Source organism: Nesoenas mayeri (assembly GCF_963082525.1).
Source record: "Nesoenas mayeri genome assembly, chromosome: 4".
In the NCBI taxonomy this organism is placed as follows: Eukaryota; Metazoa; Chordata; class Aves; order Columbiformes; family Columbidae; genus Nesoenas; species Nesoenas mayeri.
The window spans coordinates 39,114,577-39,140,721 of NC_137540.1; the positions used below are offsets into that span (position 1 = coordinate 39,114,577).

Here is a 26,145-nt window from a genome sequence, read left to right on the forward strand (position 1 = left end):
TTGTGGGACATAAGCCAGAACTGGGTTTCATGGAACAGAAATAGTCTTAGATATGTCTATAGGATGAGTGCAGAAAGCCACAAATTGCCATCCCTACCCCATGAGCTGCTCTGCCTCAGCTCAGCTCCACTTCAGCTTTATGTGCTGTGTTTTTGCGCAGACTCAGCACACTGTCGCAGCGGAGCTTCCAGTCCAAAGCTGGTGCAAAACCATCTGTGATATGGTGTAGAGCAAGGTCAAGATTGTTTGCCACATACATTCTCGTGTAAGACTTGACCCTAAGATTTAGGTAGGAATTGCTAGGTGACTAAGCAGTATGATGACAGCTGAAAATTCGGATGCCTTTCAAATGCAAAGTGAAATACATCAGAAGGAATAATTTGAACCATTCGTGCATGTTAGTAGGTTCTGAACTATAATAACAGGAAAAAACCACACTGTGAGCAGCTGAAAAAAATTTCTGTTCAACATCCATCATTAATCAAAAACCCATGTCAAGATGCATGAAGAACATGAAGGAAAGTAAAGTATTCAAGAGATACAGAAGACTGTATCTTACAGAGTCAGTAGGAAAGCAGAGTACTTAATACTCTGTAGTAATTGCTCGACGCTGGAAAGAAGATAGCTTACATTTACTGGTATTTTTCCATGTTTTAGGACTAAGAAATTGGATAGCTAAGCTTATAAGTTCTGTGGACTGCTGATTTTTTTTGCTTGTTTGTTTAATTCTCCCCATTGGAAACATCATTCACTCAAAGAATGAAGAAATTCATGTTTGCTTTTTTCTGCTGCACAGAACCTGAAGCGTGTGGCAGAGACATGGATGGATGAGTTTGCAGAGTACATTTACCAGCGACGGCCTGAATACAGACATCTTTCAACTGGTGATATTTCTGCCCAGAAGGAACTTCGCAAGCACCTTAAATGTAAAGATTTCAAGTGGTTCATGGCTGCAGTGGCTTGGGATGTCCCCAAATATTACCCCCCTGTGGAGCCTCCACCTGCTGCCTGGGGAGAGGTGAGGAATACACAAATTAGATTAAATTTACATTAGTCTAACATTTTAGCATTACAGGAAATTAAAATTATGAAATGAGATTTAACTCCTATGATAAGTGATGTTATTAAAGACATTCACAGTGATTGGAACAATCCTTGGACTAGCCATTAAAATGAGAAACCATAATGGCTTAGAACTAATGCTGTTCCTTTTATAATTCATTATGATTTTGTGTGTATGGGCCATAAGATGCATGCACAATGAGGACAAGAATGTGGAAAAGAGTAGGTATCACTCGTTATTGCATGTCACAAGATGATTTTAAATGCTGAGAATCACCTTAGTAAAAAGGAGATCTGAAGTCAACACTGCTATTTTTATATAGGCATACCTCCTTCTATTCTTAAATGGACAATTGTATGTAGGTGGAGTTAAGTTTGCTCTGGTTTGCTCACATGTGCAAGCGTGACAAGCAAAGCCTGGATGCTTTTCTTTTTGAAAGACTGGTTTTGCTCAGCTTGTGGTTTGCACTCTGAAAGTGCTCTCACGACCGAGTGCCAGCAGCAGACAAATGCAATTTCTCATTTGGGGGGTGAGCGGAGAGAGAGGCTGCCAAAGAGAAGCCCCAATATCTGAGCATCATTCCAGAGCAGGGGGCAAGCAAACAGCCTACTGGAACTCTCCACCTGTGATCAAAGATGTTCTGCCTTCAGACCTCTCTGAAGAACAGAGCTGTAGCACACCTTGCTTTGACAGTTTGTTTTGTGTAGAAGGAATGAAACACAAAGAGTGCAGAGACAGGAAATTACTTCTGCAGCTGCACTGAAAAATTGCAGTAGCCTTTTACCTCTGGGAACTACAGCGGATTCACTCCATCGAAAGGTGGCACGCACAGGGCTTTTTCCTCTCAATTTAGTAAGATTTATAAAGAAGGCTTTGCTCTTTCAGTGTGTTGTGCTACTTTTTAAAAAAAACATAGGAATATCTGTACTGTGAGTTCTGGCTGCCTCTGATTTTGCTGGAGATGTTCTTGTGGCTCTCAGACAATACCTTTTATATTTGAAACCAAAGGATGAAGTTGAAATGTTTTATTCACACCTCTGCATATCCCCAGTGGTCAAGGCAGGACCATGCAGGGGATTACTAAACAGAAGTACCTCTACTATTCTCCAGAATTTCTTTTTGAAAAGGCAAATTACCTCATTGCAAAAATTTAAAAATAACTTTCTGTGGTACTAACAGTCCTTAATTCTTCTTTGTAAGCTACCAGTTACAGATGTTCAAAGGAACTTCAATTTATATGTGTCATACTGTTTGCTACTTCTTGGCAATACTTAATTCCTTTGTTAATGTTTCTTATATCTTTGATACTGCTGCCCACATTTTAAGGGATTAATGTATACCAAGAGGTAACGAGTTTATCAGTAGGAGTCAGGCTGGACTGGGGTGCTGTGACTGCTGGTGTGGTCTTTCTTCATCATCTTCCACGTGTATACATCACATCCTTGGAGGATTGTGCTCATGAGATGTGTAATTGCTCTGGCAACCTGAACAATCCTTAACTCAATCAGAGGGTCTAAATGGATGAGATTGTGATTAAGGTATTCATTCTTTTCACAACAATATTAATATACTCATTGCATAAAAGCAAGAATTTTTAAAAGTAAATCAAATAGTAATAGCAGTGGTATCGAATCTGTACCTCAAATGCACTTATTAAGTTCTTAGGAAAGGTGTGAAGACCAAAGGCTTTCCATTTGCTCTAAAATGCACTTTCTCAAAAATAGCAAGAGAAGTTTCAGCCCTACTACTCTATTTCTTCCTGAGACTGTCGTACTCCTGTGAAGTTTTAATTAATTTGTTGGCACTTGCAAAGAACTTGAACAAACTTAAAGGTCAATGGCTGTCATAATTAGAAGCTGAAAGAGGAAAACAGGCTGTGTGTTATTGCTTTGTAAGAATCAAGCAGCTCTAGAAAACTTGCTGATTATACACACCAAAAGCCTGTGCCAAGACTGTCTGTCACTTCGTACCCTCTCTACTTCCACTTGGAAAGACTTTTCATCTGCTTGTCTACGGCAGTCTGAGAATGAATAAACAAAGAGGTACTCAGGCAATTTTTGGCTCACGTATTTTGATATCTAGCGAGTAAAAGCATGTGGTATGAAAGCAGACATCTCATAAACAGCCTCTGCACAACTCCTCTTTTTTTTACAAACATATTTATTTAAAATCAGACTCTTAAGATTTCTTGACAAAATCCGTTCATGATGGAAAATAAGGAAATTTGCAAAACAAAAACCAATATTCTTTGCTACACTTGTCATGGCTGTATCTCCTCTTCTTGTTTGTGCCTTTTGTCCTTTGTAGGACATCCCCTTGATATTCTCTTCTGCCTTGTACCATCTGAAATATGTGCAGTAAAGCAATGTAACAACAAATCCAGACAGATTCAGGTAGTGAAACTGTCAGTTCTGTGTCTGGGTGAGATAACTGTACTCTTTCTTCTGCCACCATGGAAAAAAGGAAAGTTTTCAATTAGCCTTTGTTCTTACCCCTCGAATATATTGGAAAGTATGCTAGCAGTTGAAAAACAGTAATACCCATCTCATTCTCTTTTTAAGATAGAATAATTTATTTATAATGTGTATCTGACATCATACTGAAGGAAGTTAAAACAATAGCTACATTAGATGAAATTTGGACACCAGATGTTTACTTAGGAAGTCCTCATGAATCTACAAGTTGTGATCCAGCATTAATATATTATGCAGATATCACATCTCCACCAATATCTTTGAAAACACATTTTACAGTAAATCAATCATATAATTTCAGCCATTGTCACTTATTTAAGACTTCATGAATCCTATAGTCATGGTGATATGAAAAAAAAATTGGTTTACTCAAAATGGAAATATTTAAGCTTGGTTTCCTTTGCTGTTACATGAACTTATTCAGTGATTTAATACACAGCAACTCTCTCAGTCTTAGCACAGCAGTGCTAAGCTGTAGGACCAGAAAATACTTCTTTCTCAGTCCCCAACTCATGGATTTTACAGAATTGTTTTACTGCATTGACATGAAAATGTCACCCATGAAGGCAAGCAGCATATTTGAAAAAGGATTAAAGCCTAAGAACTCACTAACTTCTCTTTTGATTACTTTTTTTTTAAGTTTCATTCTCATACTCTTAATGACTCAATCTCAGCCCACCAAGTGTCACACGTCTGTTGTACAAGAGCGATATAACCAGCTCTTCCCCACCCTGCACAGACCAATCGCTGCACAGCTGGGCTGTTAAAGTTCTTTCATCAGGATCAGTGCCATACTGAATAACAGAGTCCCCTGTTTCTGCAGTGAGGTCTTTGGCAGCACTTGACTTCTTTTAACTTCGACTTTTCCTTTTCATGGCTCACACAAAGGATAAATACTTTTAAAATTACTATGTATCCGTTGACAGAAAAGGTGGCTCATTTTTCCATATTTGATCTATAAGACGTTGATGGCCCCAGGGTTATCTGAGAATGTAAGCAGTGCACTAAAGCTTACTTTTAGTACTGCTCAAATGAAAAAAGTGACATAAAGGAACATTGTTAATACTTTCTAAGAGCTAGAGCCACTTTCTTATTTGAGGCATTAAATCAGATGTATGGAAAGTGTTATATAAACTGGTAGCACCAAGATGCCTCTCTTCTTCCTCTACTGGAGCACCCTCAGGATTGTCCCAGCACTCTCCCCATATTCATTTTTCTAGCAGATGACCATAATGAACATAAAGTTGTCTTTTGGTGTGGACAGTTTCGTGCTGTGATGAGCAAGCAGGGCACCTCCCAGGACCCTTGGGGTGCCTCTCCCTCTCTCACTCACCCCCTCTGCCCCAGACAGGCTGAAGTGACCCTGGGTGACAACCTGGCTCTGGTGCAGGCAGGGCAAGGCTGCTGGAGCCAGGACATCGCCCACTACCTCAACAGCAAATCTCGCTGGAACTCATTTGCCTTTGAACAAAGTTGGAGAGTTTTAGAATTATCTAAGACAATCGATCAAGATAACCACTGGACCCTGGGAAGCTCTAATTCTCCTCTGTAATTATTGTTCAGCCTGAAATGTAGGAGTGTGGGGGGACATGGTCTTGACTTTTTTCCATTTAGCATGGAGCATGCAAGTATCTCATTACACAGCTCCCACCACAATGTTCAAAAATCTCAAAATTCATCCTAGCAGGCTGTATCAATGGCCTGCAACCCTTTGTTTTCCTCAGAAGATTATCATGGTAATGAACACATCCGTTGCTTTCCAGTTTCCATTCCATGCTTGTGTACTAATGACAAATAAGATACTTTTGAGATTGTAGTACTACAGTATCTTAATCTGCCTCTTCAATTGAGAGCTTATTGAATCATATAGCTCTTGGAAAACTTCTGCAAAACTCCAACATTAATTTAGCCAGAGGTCAAGTTAGCTGGAAGCTAAGCTACTTCTTTCTCAAGGTCTGGCCTGCTCTGGAGTAAAGCCTTTTTAACACGGGCTGGCGAACTTAAAGGAAGCAAGTTGTAGGTTTAACATAAGTTAACTGCTTTTTGTAAAACTCAAGGATTACTGTATCTTGGTTTACCCAGTGATTTCTCCTTATGGCTTGCTGCCTCATTTAAAGCACAGAAGTTAGACACTACACCAGCAGAAATCCCTCTCAGGTGACACGTTTTTGTTCCCAAGCGTTGCTGCAGCACTGAGAAGCCTGCACGTCCTTGCTTGGACACCTTTAGTGTAGAACAGGGAGAAAACAGACCCCCTTAGAGTTTGTGTTCTCTGTGCTTTTATGCCGTATCCGCTCTCTGTTCTAGGCTACAAGGTCCATAGTCTTAGTATCTACATCCCAACATGTTAGGATGGCATTTCAAGAGTTAAATATGCATAATGACTTATATATAGTGTCCCGTGATGTTTTTTGGAATTTGTTGAATACTAAACCAGCCTTCAAGGTCACTGCTAACCCTTCTTGTTAGTCCATACTTGTTAGTCCCTGAAAGCGTGCTTTTCACGTATGCTTATCTGTTTCTACAAATGACAGCATTTAAGCTTGAGCAAAAAATCATTGTGTGTCGCAATCAATACCCTACCTGCATGGGTGATAAAATCTGTCTCCTGTCCATCATCAGTCTCTACAATTGCACAAATACAAATGTTGGAAATGTGAGCGTATTAGGAGTACCAGCTATTTCTTTGCTAGTTGTAAATCATAACATTAAAAATTCGAAATCCTTTGTGTGAGTGACTAGAGACAAGGCAGTTCAAATGCATATTGATGTATAAATGAGAAAAAAAGCCTCTCCTTGCTGTGCTTCTGTTTTCCTTCTTCTTCTATGAAAGCATCTGAGGAGATTTGCAGGCTGCATGGTGCTGGTGCTCAGCAGAACATTCCCCATGGTTCTGGCTGCAGCACAATGGCTCAGCTCAATTTCCAGCAACTGCCAAGGCCACACAGCAACACCAGAAAACAAAAGCATAGACTTGACGGAAATGCCTGTATTACAAAAAGAAAATGAAAAACAAACCACGACCCCTCTGCAGTTGAAAGGAAGGATAAAACAAAACAACCAAAAAAAAGGATGAGCTAACATGTAAGCTGCAGCAAATCAGAGGAAAAACTACCTCAAGGAAACATTTCAGGAGCAGAGGGGAGAGGAAATAAAAATCAAGGGAGGCAGATTCCAGCAGTGAAGGAACTAAATGTAGCTTCAGCTCAAATCTTTCGCAGAAATGCATAGTTCAAATGACTGGGAACAGGATGGAGCGATGTCATCAAGACAAAATTATGAAAGCCCTTCAATCCAATAAGCATTCATTAGATGTGGGGTGTATTCACTGTCATTTTATAATTCTGAACCACATAAATATACCCCAATTATTAATTGCAATTGTTAGCAGCTTCATTTTAATTAGCTCGGGTGCTCTAAGAACAGAACTGATGTAACATTTAATTTTCTATTAGGCCAGTAATCTTTCTTTATACAATGTAAATTTAAGTGCACTGAGAAATGATTGAACACTCTCAAAAAAATTATATTTGGAGTACGTATTTCACAGGAAACTTTAAAAATATAAAATTAAAAACTACTCCCCTCATTCTTTCCTCTGTCTTTTGCTGGGTGATATGAAAATGAAGGCAGGGTTGTTGAGAACTGATTACCTTTTATCCTTTTTTTTTTATGTTAATGTGATCCTTTCTACTGTGGGGCTCAGCGCTGCGTTTCTGCATCTGGTTGTCTGTATGAATAAATGCTAATATTTTACCTCATCTATAGCAATTTTTACTGTATTGAAATAAGAAAAAAGTACCCTAGAACTGGGCTTGTCCAAGTTTTAGAAGAATACTTCTCTGAGCACCAGCAAAGGCTCGAAGGTTCTTGGAGCCAATCACTCAAACCAATGCTCCCATTATTTGCCCAATCTGCTCTTCTATTGGCTGAAAAATTCAGCTCCTAAAACCTTTCATGAAGGTGACATTCTTTGCATTTTCTTCATCTGTCTAAATCTTTCTTAAAACATGGTGAATAGACTCAATATCAGTCCTCCAGAATGAGAAAAAGAGTGGAGTAGCTCTCCCATGTGCCTTACAAGCATGAGGATTGCCTCTCCTTGTGATGTTTTGTGCTGTGATGACAAGTTTTCCATCCTTTGTTTTTGTGCATTAATGATTTCTAAAATATTTACCAGGGGCAGGGGTTGGTGGGGACATCGACCGTATTTCCATTTGACATGTAGCTTTTCTTTTTTTTAAAAAATATGGATAAAAGTAATGGCCAGAATGTCAAAATGTGCTCATGCTTTCTAGATGTTATAAAATTTGTGCTCATCTCCATGCACATATGTAGACTTTGATTACCCAAATCCTCCTCATTCTGGAGGTATCTGAAGGATTTTTAAGTAGCCAAACTAAGGTATTCAAGGGGAACTGTGCATGTATTTGCAAAATAAATTTGGTATTTTCCTGATTTTGGTGGCAGTGGGCAACTTACTCCTTTTCAATCTAGTCTTCCAGAAAAATATACATGGCAGCAGTGGTACATCACACACACAGATTAATTATTACTTAATTGCTTTAGTCTCAAAAATTAGAATTTCCTTTTAAGAATAAGTTACACTGCAGAGTGTTTGTAGAAGGCATGCAGACAGCACAAGGAACCTCCATGGGTAAGTACAGTTTCAGTACAAATTTGTTAAGTGCTTTTTCATTTATGCACTTTGAGCCATAGTGTGTGACCTGCTCCACAACAGTGTTATTGTGTCAAAGTAAGAACAAAGTGGAACAGGATGTGCCTGAGTTTTCAAGAAATATTGCTCCAAAGCCTGTGAGAGACTGATACAGAAATAATTTTGTCTTAATACAGTTGATCTCTTGCTCTAGTGGGAGGGAAGCAGTCAGACCAAGCTTTGAACTTCTCAGACTTTTTTCCTTTTAGTTTCTTTGCGTGAATGTATTTCATACAGATCTGCCTTTCATTTGTTAAATAGAATATTTCAAACTTTGCTGCTTCTGAAGTTTCTCACAGAAAGAATAATTCACTGCAGGACATAGCTCTCTATCTTGTAAAAAGTAAGTTCTACCAGTTTTGTATAACTAATGGTCAATCTCAAGCCTTTCAGTTTCTGACTTAGAGAGCTAAACTTCTAAGCCCCTGAAGTTGGAAGCTCTATTCTGCAGCTTGGTTTAGCATGAAAACGTTGCTGCTTGCTTTTGCAGATCCGAAATGTGGCAGCCAACCTCTGTGTGGACAGTAAACACGGAGCCACGGGGACTGAGCTGAGGCTGGACATCTGCGTGAAGGACGGCTCAGAACGGACGTGGTCACACGAGCAGGTATTTTATCGACGGAAAGAGAAATGCAGTGTAAACTTGTTGCCTCTCTTTTCCAGTTTCTAAATATTTCTCTGAATGCTTCTCCTTTCCCTAAGACAAAGCAGGGTGTAGAAATAATTGTAGGTGACTGCTGACCTTAATGGCTTTTACAAAGTGCTCTTTAATTTCATCTTAGAAATTCCAGCCACCCCCTGGGCTGTATATTCTTCTTAATTTCCAAAAGGTATTGTATTGACAAAAGAGCTTTTGAGTGCCCCATTATACCCTGCTGTGTCATGAAAATATGTTGATTTTGGTTCCGTTACCTGAAAATATTTTAAATATAGTACTTGAGTTTGTAAAGCTCTAGTGGTTGTCTGCTTCTGTGCTTCCATCTCAGTAAGCTGTTATATTTTAAAATAATATGAAGTATACGCAAGACAAATGGGTAAAAGCTAGAAAGAAAGAGTTTCACAAAGACAAGTGATGATAAAGACTCAAAAAAAAGCTTTTATCTAGGTTGGTGAGGTAGAAAAATATGAGCTCTTGGGAGTAGAGAGGAAAAGAGCTCTGATTTGTACTCATTGTGGCTGTGAGTGCCTTAGGAAAAGGGATCATGACCCACAGGCTGTGGGTCTGGCCAGCATGAGCAAAGAGAATCCAGATGACAAGTGCAACCTAACCATTTATTAGCAATTTTGGTGAATGTGCCTTTCATAGGGCAAGGTCCCAGATTAGAAAAAATCCCCAAAGCTGAGGAGAAAAATTGACCTGGCAGTTGAACATGGCATTTTGTAAAAGCTTAAATGCTCAGGAGACAGGAGTTCTGAGAGGTATTTGAAGTGCTGAGGTCAAAAATCATTCTCTAAGGATACTGAGAAATGCAGGGAGAGAGGTGCAAGTGAATGAAAGGGAGAAACTGAAGGATGATCACAATCTAGGTAAGTGCCAACATGGGAAAAAGAAAGTTGCTGAAAGAAAGCTTATTCACATAGCTACCAAACATGAAGCACAGTGATAGGATGCCAAAACTAGATAAATATCATCAGGTTTTGTTTATGGAAGACATCCAGTAAGTGAAAGAGGTTATGTGGTCCAGACCGGATCATCACAGTGGTCTCTCTGGCTTTAAAATCTGCAGCCTTGAAAAGCTCCAAACCTTTCTTTAGAAGGAAGGGAGTCCTGAAGCTGTCACAGATGAGGAAAAAGAAAGGAAGGGGAAAAAATGGATTAGAAGGTGAGAGAAGAAAAAAAAGGCAGAGAAAGCAGAAAAAAAGTGAGGCTTAAAAAAGGAGTAAGTTCTTGTGAGGAGGGTGAAGTGACATAACGAGAGAGGGAGGTTGGGGAGGAATCCATGTTTCAGTGCACTCCCGTGCATTGCCATGTTTGGGATCAGGCCCGATCTAAAGGTCTCATTCTGTATTAATGATGAAAAGGGACTTAATTACAGCATGGTTAAGATAGCACAAAAGGAGTTCAACTAGCCAGCTCCTCAGGGCACAGAACCAGGAAGCCTACAACACGTCCATGCTCAACGTGTGCTCCAGGGACAAGCATGAGTTCCTTCTGCCGGGCTGGTGGGGAAAGCGCGCCGCTTGTCCCTGTAGGAACGCCCGGGAAGCACAGTCCGGGAACCCCCGCTCCCACCAGAGCGGAGCGGTGGCTCTGGGGGAGCTCAGCCGAGACCCCAGCCAAGCCCTTTCCGCCGGCGTGCCGAACAGCTCAGGGATTTCTCAGGGTTGGTGGGAATGAATGGTGCCCCTTGCCGGGCCTCGCTCCTGCGGCTGCCGCGGGGGGGGGAGAGGCGGCCAGCAGGGGGCAGCGCTGCACCGGCGGAGCGCGCGGTGCCCCGGCCGCAGCTGCGTCAGCCGGCGACTATCGCGATACTTAGCGCCCAGAGCAACGTGTTCCCTTTGTCTCGATTCGTTTGTTGTTTGTTTGTTTATTTGGGGGAGGAGGTGTTCCCGGGAGCCAGCACCGCATTCAAACGTTGTTCTTCCCACTGGTAGGAACACAGTTACCGATGGTTTGTCCACCTGTCAATCAAAATCCTAGAAATCATGCGAGAAATGTTAAAGAATCTTTAGATGATAGGGTAATGAATAAAATTATAATTTCTTTTTATATCTAAATAATATATGTAATATAATTACATTTATTATTATAAGCATGTATTGTAATAAATAAATGTAACTTCATATTCTCTTAGAAAGGAACTTCATTTTCTAAAACCTCTTTTTAAAGGAAAGGTGGTTTTTGTGTCTTACCTTACCAGATAGGGACCTGGCCTAATGTCTACTGCTGTATTGCTGGGCAACTTTTCATTTGCATAATTTTAGTAGTGGTAATGCCCTGTAGGTTTCTGGAATAGGTTAGAAACAAAGAGAAAGTAATTTTACTCAAGTATTCAGACTCCTGGTATGAGACACATTCATCTGGATGGTAGATTTCAAGGGTGTGTTTGTGCAAGGTACAGATTTTGAAAATACCATTTGACAGAATTACAGACTCTTATAAACTAAAAGATGAAACAAATGAGGTAGTAGTCCTGGCTTAAACTCAGAATTTCTATCCCATAGGAAATTATGGTATATGCAAGATATTTCATCCAGAGGAGAACTTTCAGTTATCCTCTAGAAAAGAAATTCTGAAAAATTTTAATTTTAGAAGGTCAAAACATTTTGGTGATTCATGGCTTGGGGGATTTTTTCAGAAACATGATAGCATCCTTCTCCCCCTTTTTGTTGAGATTTCCCTCTGCTTGCAGTGGAGGCACCATGTACACTGTGTTGGCACCTGGGCTTCCACTACTCCAGCCATAGCCAGCACTTGTAGCCTCCCAGGAAGAAGTTCCAATTCGGCAAGCAAAATCCATCTTTATGTCGGTGGCAGTTGCTGGAAGTGAAAAAAAAAAAAAAAAAAAAAATCCCACAAAACCATGCTTTAGGTTGGTATATTTTGATGGAAATTCGTTGCCTCGCTTGGAGAGCAAGCCATTCTCTCCACTCAAACCACTCTCTCCCCTCAATCCCAAAGGCTGTCGTGTCAGGAACATTATCTGTAGCACATGTAAGACCACACTCTAATGAAAAGTCTCCCAAGGAGAAGGGATGTGATCATCCACTTACACCATGGTAAACTGTGAAGATTAACTTTGTTAAAGAGTGTTTGGGAACAACTGCTGAAACCTGACCAACCCTTAGAGAGCTCCTCTTTATTGTTTATATCTTCTTGAGTTTTTTGCCTACATGATTTCAACATATGCCAGTAGAAACTATCAGTATTAATGAAAATACTAAACGTTTTATTATAATAATTCAAATAACATGGATTGACACTGGAGATGGTCTTGTAAATTCTGGTATGAATTTACCGGGAGTTCAGTGGCGAAACACAGTAGCTTGATGTGCTCAGTACAGCAGATGTCAGTGCTGGTGCTAGATAAGAGATATAATCCTTTGTGCCACTTGATTCATGTCACATTACAAGGGCAGAAATTAAAAGCTGACAGTCTCAGCAGCCGTGCTGGGAGTGCACAGCTGTTTAGCAGCCCCCAGGAGAAGAAGGAGACTTTCCAGCCCAGGGCTGTACAAGTCCCAGTGGTCAAGCAGCAGACAAAAGGTTCATGGGGCAGTTGCAGGCTTTCTGGTGAACAGGAGAAGGGTGGGAGGCGAGGATGAACGTCGCTGGGGTTTCTGGAAACTTCCCCAGAATTAAAAAAGAGAGGGGGAAAGAAAGGGGCAGGAGGATGTCGTAGCATGGTTTTCTTCCGCCTCTGTCTTTCCAGAGCTAACGTCTGGCTTCAGGGGAAACTGGGACTCTGCTGGGCTGATCAACTGGCAGCAAAGCAAAATGACAGCCATCCACTCCCTCTTTTCAACTCCCCCAGCCTGGGCAGGCAGTAGATGGACAGGCATCATCCCTAACACAGCCCAGCAAATAGTGATTCAGCCTGCCCAGCTCTTTCTTCTCAACTTGGAGGTATAGTTCAAGTCAGATCCCACTTCTGAATGTGACATTTCATCTCTGTGTGGGGCACGTGTCCACTCAAGTCTGATGCTGTAGTCAAACCACAATGCCAGCTGACAGACCCCAGCCTGGCAGTGAGTAACTGAACAACATGGTCAGGCTGGAAAGCATTAATGATGTCAAAAAGGCCTTTGTCCTGTAGATGGTCCCAACCCAATGGCTGTACCAGGCAATCATTTTTCAGGCTAATTAGAAATGAAGGTAGAAAAATGTATTTCCCCCAGTTACTGCATGACAGGGCTAGGCTGCATGGAAAGGTAAAGCATGAGGGCTGAGGGGTTGCTTGGTTGCAAATGCAGGAGACAGGACCATGTTTTATGGGCTTTGTGGTATGAGAGAAGGTAGAGGAGGAGAATGAGCATCTGCTGAGCCAGGACAGAGGGTTTCTTGGGTCCAGCAAGGAACAGCAGCCCCACGGGTTGTAGGTGAAGAACCAGCCTGCTGTTTGTTTAATCTTGTATCTGGAAATTTAGATGCAGCCTTGTTTCAAATCAACAAGCAGACAGGAATGAATGAAGGGATACAACAGGGATCATGCATTTCTTGTAAAATCAGACACAGGTGGCTCTTAGCAGCTTAGGTCAAGGGAACAACAAAATCCAAAGTGACAAGTGGTGGCAAAGCAGAGCATTATGTACTCAGGAATTCTTCTAATAGCATGTAACATTGTTGCACATTATGCAGAGGACAGAATTTTTACATCCGCCAGATTTAATGTTAACTAGAAAGAATTTGCTATACAATGGAGGATAGCATATAACAATGAGATTAGAAGGACTGTAGGCCTTCAAATTTTATCTGTAAGTACCAGATTTTAGTATTAATTGGGTGTATAGAGAAGTATAACCTTTTTTTCTAAACAATTTTATTCTGTTTTCACTCCTAGTCCTAAAACTATGATTCTGAACCGACGGGTTGATTTTGCAATGGTATCACTAGGGCAAAGATGTATTTGTTAACTTAAAAATGAAACTGTTTTACAAAACTGGAGGCTAAGAAGGAGGAAAGAGAAGCTGTGCTAGTCTAAATGTCAAGATCTAGTATTACACAAATCCTGGTTTCCAGTGAAAGAGAATAAAATCATACATCTGTAACCACATCTTGAATGTCAAACAGGACACAGCCCTGGCCGTCTTCAGAAGCCACACAGGAGTGGAAAGGGCAAAGGGATTCCCTGGATCAGTATTATCTGATTTAAAAGCCATCTTGCACTCTTTTTGGTGTACTGATGCATTCAGTGGGGTCGGAGTCCTTAGGCCAAGATCCAGCGAGCAGCAGGAATTGGCCCCTTGGCTCACTAGTCATGCAAGGAATGAGAAATTTGGAGACCCACCCACTGGGAAAGATGAGGAAGGTCCTGCAAGAGCATCTCTCTCTTGTAGCAGTGATGAGAGTGAGAATATCACAGAGCCACTGTTCCACTCCATTCTTCTACATATTTGTTATTCATCACTTTGAGCTCTAGCTTTATTACTCAGCTGGAGATAGGTAAGGGTAAGAGAAAGAAAATGGCTTTTGTTGGTATTTTCCTTAAAAGAAAATAATCTCAGGCTTCTCTTTTTCTAAAAAAGCAGCAGCATAACTTTTTTCTGTACCAAATCTCACTTCTCATGTTGCTTTTGAAATGATGTTATCTTTGTAGGAAGTCCATGATGCTGTTTCCAAGAAACATGAAAAAGAGTGGAAAAAGACTTAACCTTTTAAAAAGCAGGAAATGGTTTGAAAATGAAGTTAAAGCTGTCCACTGCATTTTACTGCAGATAAATGAAAAGTGCACTCTGGGGAAAAGAAGAAATAATCAGGACACAGGGGCAGACTGAGAAAATGCTGTAATACAGAAGTAAATAAGGAGTGACAGCAGCTAACAGAGAGAAACAAGGGCTTACAGCGAGACACAGAAAAAAAAAAAAAAAAGGCAAATATTCAGATATATGCTTGTATCTTGTGCCTGCAGGCCGAGGGAAACAGTAGCACCTCTCAAATGTGGCATTTGGAGGCTGGTACAGCATTGAAGATGAGTGTTTTTAAATGCTGTATCTCTTCTGAAGATCACGGAAAGGAAACAGCTATTGCAATGAAAAGGTTAAAATCTGGGAAATGCAACCAAAGTATTCAGGATCAGACCCATACACCACTAAGCTTCAGTTTGTCTTTGTAGGTACTGATTCTATCAGGGAATGTTCTCACCATGGGGAGTAGGGTGGTAGGACCAAAATGACCCCAAGATGAGGTGGCTGCGATGCTGGAGGTGATCAGAGCATGGCATTTGGAGCTGCTTCTACTATTAAGCAGCCTGAGTGCAGTTCCCCATGAACTGTCTGTCACAGGTAAACAGTTTCCACTAGCAAAGTTTTCTCATTTAAAGAGTGCTTCACTTCCTCGGTGTTATGTTTCTATTTACGCTGTGGAAAATGAAAAGTCATGGAGAAAGCCAAAGAATAGCACTGACACTGGAAAAAATAAATAAATAAATAAATCGTCACAGCTTTCAGCAGGGCTTCTAGGTAGCAATTTACAACCTGCAACCTGTTTCTGCAAGGATTGGTCCATGGGAAAGGAAAATGCACTCTGCGTCTTTAAATTTGGTGCTGTCAGACCTGCCACCTTGATCTGATGGCTGAAAGACTGCAGTGTCACAGCATCTTTCCAGACAGCTGGTGCCTGATTGAGAAGGATTTCTCTGTTAACTGTGAGCGTCCACAATTCCTCTCAGGCAGTGAGAAAAAGGACTTTAACAAGCTGCTCACAGGTTTTGCAGTAGAAAGATGAAGATGGTTTCATGTGTGTTGTCTGTGGGGAAAAAAAGACAGTTGAGAGAGGATGTGCTAACAGTGTCACATATAAACAGAAGGAAACTGTTCATTAAACATGGGAAAGATGCTGTGATGGGAAGATCTCTCTCACTAGCTTCTGCAGACCCAAATGAGAGCTAGAGAAAAGTGACTAGCAGAGGATTTCTGAGCCCTATGTAGCCGTAGTCCTAGTGCATACAAGTGCTGCTTTAACTGAGGTAACTAAAGGCTTTAGAACAGTGCATCCCCTGTCCTCTCTGCAGAACTGTGTTGCCAGAGATGTTTTTCTTCCCTGCCATAGGGATTGTGCCTTCCCAGGGTGCGTTCCACATCGCTGGTGATGCACTTTAATTAAGGCAGTTGGCATCACTGAATTGTACACAGGCAGGATCTTGTTTAACCAGCCGCTGGGATGTTTAGAGTAGGGAAACGTGTCAAGCTTTGTGTGTGGTTTTAAATGTTTTCCACTAGTAATGCATCATTTTATTGCCTGATTGTTTTCCTAGCTCTTCACCTTTGGTTGGAGAGAAGATATCCGCCCTGGGGAGCCACTTCACACCAGGAAGTTCTGCTTCGATGCCATTTCCCACAGCAGCCCTGTCACGCTGTACGACTGTCATGGGATGAAGGGAAACCAGCACTGGAGCTATAGGAAGGTTGGAGTCACTCTGGGGCATCTCAGAGGTCCACTTTGTCTTGAACCTCTATTCAATTTAGTGCAAGCTTGTGTTTTCCCATCAGAGAAGTTTTATCCCGCCTTATTCTAATTTAATGTTGTGGTAATCTCTCTAGAGTATGTTCCTTTTGAGTGTTCAGCTATTTAGGTCAAATTTAAATGAAAATGGATCTGATCCAGCTCAGAGAGTGTCTGTGTTGGATCTGTTCCCTGAAAGGTGTTTTACCAGTCTGGCACTTCAAGATGCTTGTGTCATTTTAACAGAGGCACTGTTGGAAATACTTTCATCCAATGTGACAGCAGCAAGAAATGCTGCTCCTGAATTAAATACCATTATTTTACTGTACTTCAAAGATTACAACTGGCAGAAAAATCTCCCTAAAAACAAACAAACAAAAAACAAACCACACTAACATTAAAACCACTACCGTAGGCCCAAAGAAGGCAGGATTATATAAACTAAACATAAGCAGCTTGGACAGTACTTTGATCAGCTAAGTTTTAGCCTATTTTTATAAATCACTGAAAACAGGAGGTCAAGCTATTAATAGAAGCCGTCAGAGCCTCATTTAGGGCAGAAAGTTTTGGTAATGGTACCAAGTTGTTGTTGTTGTTGTTAGATTTTTTAAAAGGTTAATCAGCAAGTTGCCTTGATCAAAGATTTCACTAATAAAATATGTACTCCATGCAGGATAGGCACATATATATCTCTGAAGTGCTGAGGCTTCCTCTCACGCATCCTTCACTTTTCTGTGACCACTGTGCCTTGCCCACCACCTTGCTTAAGATGAGGCCAAAGTGCCAGGAATTTGACTTCAACAGATAAACCTCAATACTGCGTTTTAGTTTGAAATTATAGATAGCAGAAAACTAATTCAGAACCATTAAAAATAGATTTGCCCTGCCCCTTTTTCCTGAGTGCCTACTTATTACCCTGTGCCTTTTTTGCCTACTTATATTGCAACTGTAGATCCACCACATGGTTTTCCTGAACTGTAATCCCCTTGAAGCTGAGGTATTACGTGTAATAAAAATTAGAATGTGTGGACCAGATATTTAGAGGACATAAATTGTCATGGCTGTATTGCTGCATATCTGGCTTTATGATGCCATAATAATACCTTCTTGCTTCAAAACTCTTCTGATTTATCTTTTTGCCTACCCTAGCTGCAAGAAAGAAGCGTTCATACCTTTAGCACTTCGTTGGTGCTTAATGTAGCCAGTTCATAAGACAAAATGCAGTTCTGGAGCTGCCCTGTATAAGACTCATCACCTTTGATGTGGACAGAATACAGCAGATAACTGAAAAAAAGTGACATTTGAAAAAAAAAAAAAAACCAAAACACAGTGTGAGTTCTATTAAATCTGCTGCACAGCTTCATTTTTCATTTCTGAAAGGCTGACAGGGCTCGTATAAAAATTCTCAATGCAAGGCAGGCATTTCCATCTCAGCAAGAAACACCACAAAATTTTGTTATGATGTAAGTACTGACAAAGCCTTAACTATAATACCAACCTGACAGCAAGCTGAATAGTTTGCATAAACCTTCAAATCAAGAAACTGCATTGAAATAGTAGAATTATGTATACATGTTTTTCTTGAGGCTTAGCTTTAATTTGGCTACACAGTAAATAGTTTTTTATTGTTTCACACAGTCTGTTTTCTCAGATATAGGGGAGACTTACCTTAAAGATTTTTGGTGGTACAGCTATACCTCCAAAATCCTAATTATATAATCCTTATGTATTTTTGAAAGCATCTTGGCAGTAGGTATTATAGTGTTCCCCCACCGCCCCAGAAAAAAAATGTACAAGAAAAGTACGTTACATCGGTTTAACTCCATCTGTACTAGAGCCCTTTACTTAGAGGATGATATGCTACTAAGATTGCACCCAAAATAAATCAGAGTAATATTCTGGTTAAGCAAGAAATGCCTCCTTTTAAAAAACAGAGAGCAGGTCAGCAACTCTGTTCTGTTCTCTGCACCACTTAGAGATGCTGAAGCTTCGTAATGGTCCCATATGCATCCTGCCAATAATTCTTCCCATGTTTTAGGAAAAATGACCTTGTTTGTCAGTATCTTATAAGATGCTTAATATGAAGTGTTTCTTACCATGCTGTCATACTGTTCTTATAAAACTAGAAGATAAGTGGTTTTTATGCTTTTATGGGTGAGTCTCTTCTCATGATGATTTGCATCCTCAAGTCACTGGTAAGAAGTAGGGCTGTGAAGTCCTGCAAATACAGTTTGAAGCCAGGCACTGTTTTAAATTTCATATTCTTATAGCATACAAACCCTAAAAAATGGTATTTGGATACTGGCAAATAAAAACAGCTTAAATATTTTAGTGGCAAGTAGAATACATGACTATTTTACACTGGGCAAGGAGTGCCCTTCTGAAAAGATTTCTAGCTTATCCCCATTACCTGCACTTTTTCTCATTTGAGTTCAGTGTTGCTGCATGCAAACTGGATTATTTTCAGATGGATGAAACCAAAACTATAACTAATAAACATCTGTCAAAGAACTATTCTTATCTCCATACCACTACTCACATATATGGCTACATGTTAAACTATTATACATCTGAGCAACTATTTGAAAGACTATTAAGTCTGTGATAATAAATAATTGAATTTTTTTTAGAACCAATCCAAACCAGCCAAGTATAACTTAGAGAAATCCCTGTAAGAAGTCGTGGAGTAGAATGAATCCAAGTAATGCCGTAAACACTACTGTGGGTTAGAAAAAGAATAAAGTGAGTTAAATACTGGAAAAAACCTGATCCTGACACCTTAATGGGGCTATGACATCAATGACAGGAGCAATGTGAGAAATTACATAGATAAATGTAAGTAATCTGAAATTATTAGAGATTTTGGAGAATAGCGGCTTCCTAAGATAAAGCCATTTCCTTGACTCTGAGATTCCTGAGCATACCAGAGCTAAAAATTAACAGTGCCTACAGTTCTCCATTCCTCCTGGTGAAGAAATACACCTCTGGTTTTCAACGTAGCATCATGCTGGCTTAGTAGGTAATACATTGGTTCTGATAAAGTATGATTCGGTTTATGTGCGCTAGTCCCATTAGTGCTATTTGTAGAGCACAAGTATCCAAGAGGGGTCTGATTTAGTAGGTCTTTAGAAAGAAACAATTGTGCAAAATTGATTTCATTATACTATAATTCTACCCTGAGCCTAGTGATTATGATAGGTGCTAGACTGACAACGTTAAAAACCATGCCCAGAACAGTGTGGTTTGCTCAGACTCTCCTGACAGCTTCGGGGACAAACTATAAGAGTAAGTTCACTCTTCACACAGTAGGTACATAGATTATTTCCTCAGACAAGCGAAGACGTGTCATTGTGATAGCAGCTTTTATCATATGGACATCTGTCCTGCTGAAACTGCACTGGGGCTACCAACTAATTTCAGATAAACTACTGCAGCCACCAGCTGATAATGACTTCCAGTTGCTATTGACCTTGGCCATAGTTATAGCAGTGACCTAGAAGAAATGAAAGACTCTGTGTCTCATTACCAACCCCCTGAACTGTTGAGGCCCATTATCTTATGGAGAAGTTTCTCCTTCTGCAAATAATCTTCAGACTTGCCTTCATACAGAAGAAAAGGAATTGGTCTGCTGTTTTCAGATGTTAGACAAGTCTCTACAAGAGCTCTCGTGCCTTTTATTATTGGTGTAAAGAGGAATTTATATATTTCTTTTGGAAAGTTCTTCTCTGGGATGCGCAGAACCGTTACTCCTTAAAGTCCTGAGCCTGTATCCATTGAAATCCATAAGAGCAGCAGGCTTTGACCTTAGGTCAGTGTAAGCTTGAGAAGATAAATTAATAGGCCTTTGTGTATGGTTAAGTCAGCCAGAAGTTTTTCCAGAGCGACACTGTGTCCCTGTTCTTAAAAGGCACTCTTCTCTCCTAATAACTAGACTTTCTAAAAGAAAGCACTAACAATGCTTCACTCAAAAATTGCATCCCCTGGATATTTCTGCGAGAAGAAAGACTGCCAGCTCTCTTTGGAAAGGCTGGAGTGTTTTTCATAGTATGCTTTTTGTACTGAAGCAGTTTCCTTTCTTCTGGTACCAGCTATCCTATTAAAGCTTCTTGTACTCCAGCTTCAGCTTCCTAGTAGCTTGGCTGACCCTCATGCCCCACTATGACAGAAGTGAAGCCAGATGCCACCTTCATCCAAGGTCCCACAGCAGGCGGGGTGGCCATGGCACAGACTGTGTCCTGATTTCAGGCAGTGCCATTCCATCAGTCTCTCACAGAAGGACAGGAGGAGCTGGCAAGTTGCAAATGGGTGCCTCTACCACCTTGTAGGGTGCTTGGGAGTTCTTGCAAGCCCACCTCCTAGCAAGGCCATGACAGCCCTTTGTACAAGGTACAGTTAGACCCTTCTTGCAAGATGAGTTATCCAGCCTGCTCACCTCATAGAGCAAGAATACCTCAACTCATGTGGTTTAGCACTGTTGGTTTTGATGGCATCTCTCTGAATTACAGTCTTGTCTGTGGGTATGTTTACCCGCTGTTTTGGGGAAAGGACAGTTGCTGAAGGTGAAAACCTGTGTTTGTGAAAGGCAGGTGTAACACCATCACCCTCAGCCAAGGCACATGATTTCTTTTTCAAAAGTGCTTTTAAAAAGCTACTGTTTCTTTATTGTATTATATTTGGGTTTGTCTTCAAACATTTTTCAAGTGTGGGGTATTTTTATTTGAAATTTCTGTATGATGGTTGCTCAGCACCCAGAGCACTTTCCTGGGTTTTTAATCAATTGCAATTTGACAAGTAGTTTGTTGGGGTTTTTTTCCCCTCTCACAAACTGGGCAAGGAGGCTTATCCTGGATTAGTATTAAAATACTGGCAGAGCACGTTTGACACAGAGGAGAAAAGCCTGAATGTGGTTTACCAGGAGCAATCTGAAATTTATTTCAACAGATACAGTAAGTGTATAGTCCCTGGAAACTTTCAGACCATCTAATCACTCCCACATCTGTCTCTCAAATACTCACCTACATGAACTACATACATTGAAACTATTCAACCCACAAATACCAGTTGCTCGTCTGGGTAGTTTCTGCTTTACAAAGATTTGCAGGTTACTTTCAATTCACTCCAGTTTTGCAAAGCAAAAATTAATAAAACTAATAATAATAAATAACCTTTTGAAAGAAACTTAATCAATGCTTATCCTCCCGAAATCTCCTTAGGGAGCTAAAACAGCGTTAGGGTTTCCTTCTTATTAGGAGAGAGCCAAAGCCATAGGCTAAGTCTGCATTTCATGGGGTGAGAACTGACATAATCAGTCCTGGGTTGGTCTGTCCATCCCACCACTTCAGTTAATGATTCATTTTTAACATCTTTCTCAAGTTCAAGAGTATCCTTTTTCCAGCCAGATTGTTGTAGATCCTCCTGCCTAGAAGCACAATAGAAGCTATCAAAAACAAATCCAAAAAATGCCAAACCAAAACAAACCAAACACTTCTCAGGTTCAGACATATAAATGGGGTCCAGGCAAGCACATGAGATACAGAGGTTATTAAAAGACATTATCTTTTAAATTATATTTTATTATATTGTATTATTGTATTTATTGTATTATGTTTATGATATATCATTATGCTTATATATTATATTACGTGGTTATAGTTAAAGACCAGAAGATGTCACCTCATTCTTTCTTGAATTCCCAATTTCATGAAGGATAATAACCCAAGGGGAAAAAAATCACTCCATTCTCTACAGCTTCCTTATAATAGCTGTGGTTATTACACAAGGTTAGTGCACAGAGACCACAAAATCTTCTCAGACAGGGCTGTGTTAATCCATACTCTATAAAATAAGAACACTTCTGATGACTTGGCATTCGCTACTTAATTCTATTTTTTTCTCATTCCTGTAGGACAAAACTTTGTTCCATCCAGTAAGCGGCAGCTGCATAGATTGCAACCCAGCCGAGAAGAAGATTTTCATGAACAGATGTGATCCTTTATCTGAAACTCAACAGTGGATTTTTGAACATACTAATATGACTGTTTTAGAAAAATTTAACAGCAAGGCCAGTTCCTAGAAAGAAAAAAAAAATTAACACACCCAATTACATACAGACTGCAGAACACATTTTGGTCAGCATCTGGGTCGAAGGAGTCAGGAATTAAATTTCCTAGATCCAGGAATTCTGTTCTGAGGATTAAGAAAATGCCACAGCAAGAGCCAGCAGGCTGTCCTTGTGGATGTACAGCATCTGAAGAACTTGGCCAAGAGCCTCACCGAATGTTGCTGAGAACTTCAGGCTGAAAATTCCCTTGCCGGTCAAGGGAAAAAAAAAACATGTTTCAAAACTGTTTAAAAAGTACTCTAAGTTAATAAAGAAAAACAAATCTCCAGAGTTTCTCAGGTCAAATCCTGCTGTAGTGAGTAGCTCAGAACAGACACTATAATTTGGGATGGGTATATGGTGTGCATGATGGCTACAGGAACCTGAAGAAATCCCAGGTTTAAGAACTAAACATGCTGGTAGAAGAATAATGATGTCCTAGCACTCCCTAGACAAGATATATGCTCTGTTGACATTATTTTAATAAAAGGTTGGGTTAAGCAGGTTTAACCCTCAGAACTGCTGCAATTAATTTTAAATACCTCCCTTTTGCATTCCATTCATTACCGAAGTAGAAATGGTAGAAATCTTAGGGTCTAGAATTACACTGTAGTGAAGCATGAAATAAACTGTAAGGTTTTGCTCTCACATTTCCCCCCTTCAGGAAAAAAAGAAAAGCAATCAAATTTCTATATCTGATATGTTTAGTAGTTGTGATTCAAATCCCATTGTCACACAAGGTGAGATTTCTTTTTTCAGTGACAAATATAATAGCAGCAGCTGCAGCATAATGGAGGGCTTGTGGACTAGCTATCTTTTCTAAAGGTAGAATCCTTACCAAAGTATAAATTAAATGTAGGCTGGGGAGAAAAAAAAAATGGGAGAGTAGGAAATAATTGCATACTGCACACTGAACTGGGTTAGTCAAATTAGCGTTGGTACACTGTCATCACCTAAAAGTGTGTTGACTCCCTGCAGTGCAGCTTAAAAGATCTTGCAGTGCTCTTGACAGATAAGAGTGGAGAGAAAAATTGACGTGAAAATAGTTGGGTGGTTTCAAAGTTTTTGGAATCTGTGATGGAAATCACATGAACTTTCCAAAATCAGCAAGTGAATGGCATTGTAGATCTCGTGACAGAGGAAACAAGAAGTGCAAGCAAGTTAAATGTTACAATATTTTGGTACTTTAGGCACAGGCACAATTCTAATGCTAATGATTGTTGCAGCCCGTGGTGTCCCTCAGTTCCATCATGCTGCTGTCATGAGAGGCCTCTAAAACTTGTTCAGGGGGCCTATGGTTCTTCTTAGCAGAAATCAGTTAATACTCGTGTGGAACAGAACGTACAGTTTTGAGATTTTTTTCAAGGTAAGAGCAAGTAGAAGTTTGTATCAAGTAAACATGTGGTCTGCTTTTACTTGAAAGATGAATTGACAGATGAAAGCACCATAGATGCAGATAGATCATATCCGCTAAGCGGTGGCTGTAACAGTACTTTCAGGTTCCCAAAATATCATATGTAATTAAGTTGCTTATTCTGATTGCTGGAGAGGTGGCTGACTAACCAAAATCCTGATGTGCAATCTACCCTGTTTTGAGGGAGTAGGGTGGCTGTGTTTTGTTTATTCCTCCTTAGGCTGTGTTTATGCACAAAGAGCATTGATTGCATCCAGAGGATGGTTCTAGTACCCATAACTATGTGCTATTTTATGGCAGAACCTTGTAGATTAAGATTTAAAATTGTAAGGTCATAGGAACTTTTTTAGGAGGGAAATGAGATCCTGTAGCATTCAGAATGCATGCACTTGGAAAATTGTGAAATGCATCCATACGTTGAAAAATTGCTGCAAGTTAGTAAAGAGATCTTTCAAATAATCTGAAAGAATTGTAACAATAGAGTTAGGCTTCTCCTTCTATGATATTAAATTAAGTGAGCTTGTTTAGGTATTGTTTAAATTTAATTTGAAGATACGGTGCGCTCAGGAACAGAAGCAGTAAGGCTACTGCATGAGGATACTTCGGATTTGTTTAGCTGCCAGTATATAGAACCAGAGCAGGCACTGCAGACTGTCCGCCTTCCCAGGTGCAGTGCTTGTAGCATCATTTATTTGCAGCCTGAACACGAGGAAAGAGGATTTGGAAAAAAAAAGAAAATGGCTCCCTAAAATGTAAATGCAGCCCTCAAGCTGCTGATTGTAAGTGGCTCCAACTGTCAAAGCCCTGGAAGCAACACTGCACACCCAAACTAGAGGCAAAGGAGAACTGCTAAACTAGCTAAGCATTTTATGTTATGCACATATTGGTAGGGTTATATCCTTCAGTGCTTGATTGCATCTCAGTGGTCTCATTTTGCAATGGCTAATGGGAAGTAGGCTGCTGTTGAGGCAAATAACTTCTATGCCTTTTATATCCCTCATTGTGAAATGCTGCACAGCATCTTACACTGCCAAAGGAAACCTCCTTATTCATAGCTGGACACTAATTGTAAGATCTAGCAGTCCTTGTCAGAAAACAATCCACATAACTAATATTCAGATGTTCTAGGAAAAAATACAATCTATCTAATGTTTTTAGGTTTTATAGGTAAAACACAGGAAAAATGTATTCTAGTTTGTTGTGGGTCAACAGTGAGCAACTGTTGGATCAATCTGGAAATATAAAGGTTAAATGAAAGTCCATATCTTGAGGAAAGTTTAATAAGAACTTGCCAGAGTGCAGCATAGAAATACAAACGTATGCATATCTATGTGTGTGTACATATGTACATGTGACCAGTGGAAAGGGGTAGATGGAGGAGAGACTTTTTTTTCACTTAATGGACTGATCTTACAAATATTTAGTATAACCAGAATTGCACAGAAAAAAAAAAATAGGACACATTAGACTGATGGTGAAAATTATTATTATCTCACTGTTTTCAGCTTAAGCAATTTTATCTTTTTTTAAAAACTGAGACAAAAAAAAAGCTACCATGCAACTTCCCCACAGCCAACTGCAATCCTGCTACTATGGATATAGGGTGGCCCTAGGGACAGTGTAGTTCAGAGCTCTGCTCCTGTAGTGTTTGAGATGATGGATTCACAAAATGGTTATGACTTGCTAAGCACAGGACTCCTTCAACAGAAAGTTTTATTAATAATAAATGATCATCCCTACCTCTAAATTGAATTCTGTCTTGGGTGTTCTCCAAAGCTTTCCACTGATAACGGTATTTCATGACTAATTTAACATTTGAAACTTCTTTAAGTCTTCCGACAACCATATCTTTTCCAGCCAAGAAACACTTGAAAAACTTGGTAGGATGGACAGGTGCAGCTTCCTCTTATATTTCACCAGGAGCACTTAGCTTGAATATACATTTCTCCAAAAGGCTATGAAGTTTCTTCACAGATTTTTTTTTTTTTTAATACCAGATAGTTCTGAACATATTTTGAATCTAGTGCACAGGTAGCATTAACAGATGTGGACTTATCATTTCAGTGAAGCTATGTTAATATGTCCCAACTGATGACTTGCCTCAGGTTTTTCCAATTAGTTATTTTATGGCTCAGTAGGCTTTAATCAGCATGCCTGAAAAGGAGATTTTTGTATCTTGAGGGTTTATCAGCACCTACCCTAAACCTTTTCCATTTAAGGTTATCTAACTCTTTTTAGTGACCAGCAAACTACTGCCACAGGAGGGAGCATCTGGA

The 26,145-nt window shown here is 40.0% G+C and overlaps 1 protein-coding gene across 1 annotated transcript in view; it reads left to right on the forward strand.

Annotated features, from left to right (window-relative positions):
- Positions 1–22,568, forward strand: part of GALNTL6 (polypeptide N-acetylgalactosaminyltransferase like 6) — a gene marked incomplete at its 5' end in the record, with an annotated part of 446,353 nt that extends 423,785 nt beyond the window's left edge. The window contains 4 exons of the mRNA XM_080344483.1: positions 797–1,018; positions 8,745–8,861; positions 16,168–16,317; positions 22,261–22,568. Coding sequence (XP_080200609.1) covers positions 797–1,018; positions 8,745–8,861; positions 16,168–16,317; positions 22,261–22,428 — 657 coding nt within the window. The 3' untranslated portion in view covers positions 22,429–22,568. The remainder of the gene's footprint in view (positions 1–796; positions 1,019–8,744; positions 8,862–16,167; positions 16,318–22,260) is intronic.
- Between the last annotated feature and the right edge of the window lie 3,577 nt (positions 22,569–26,145).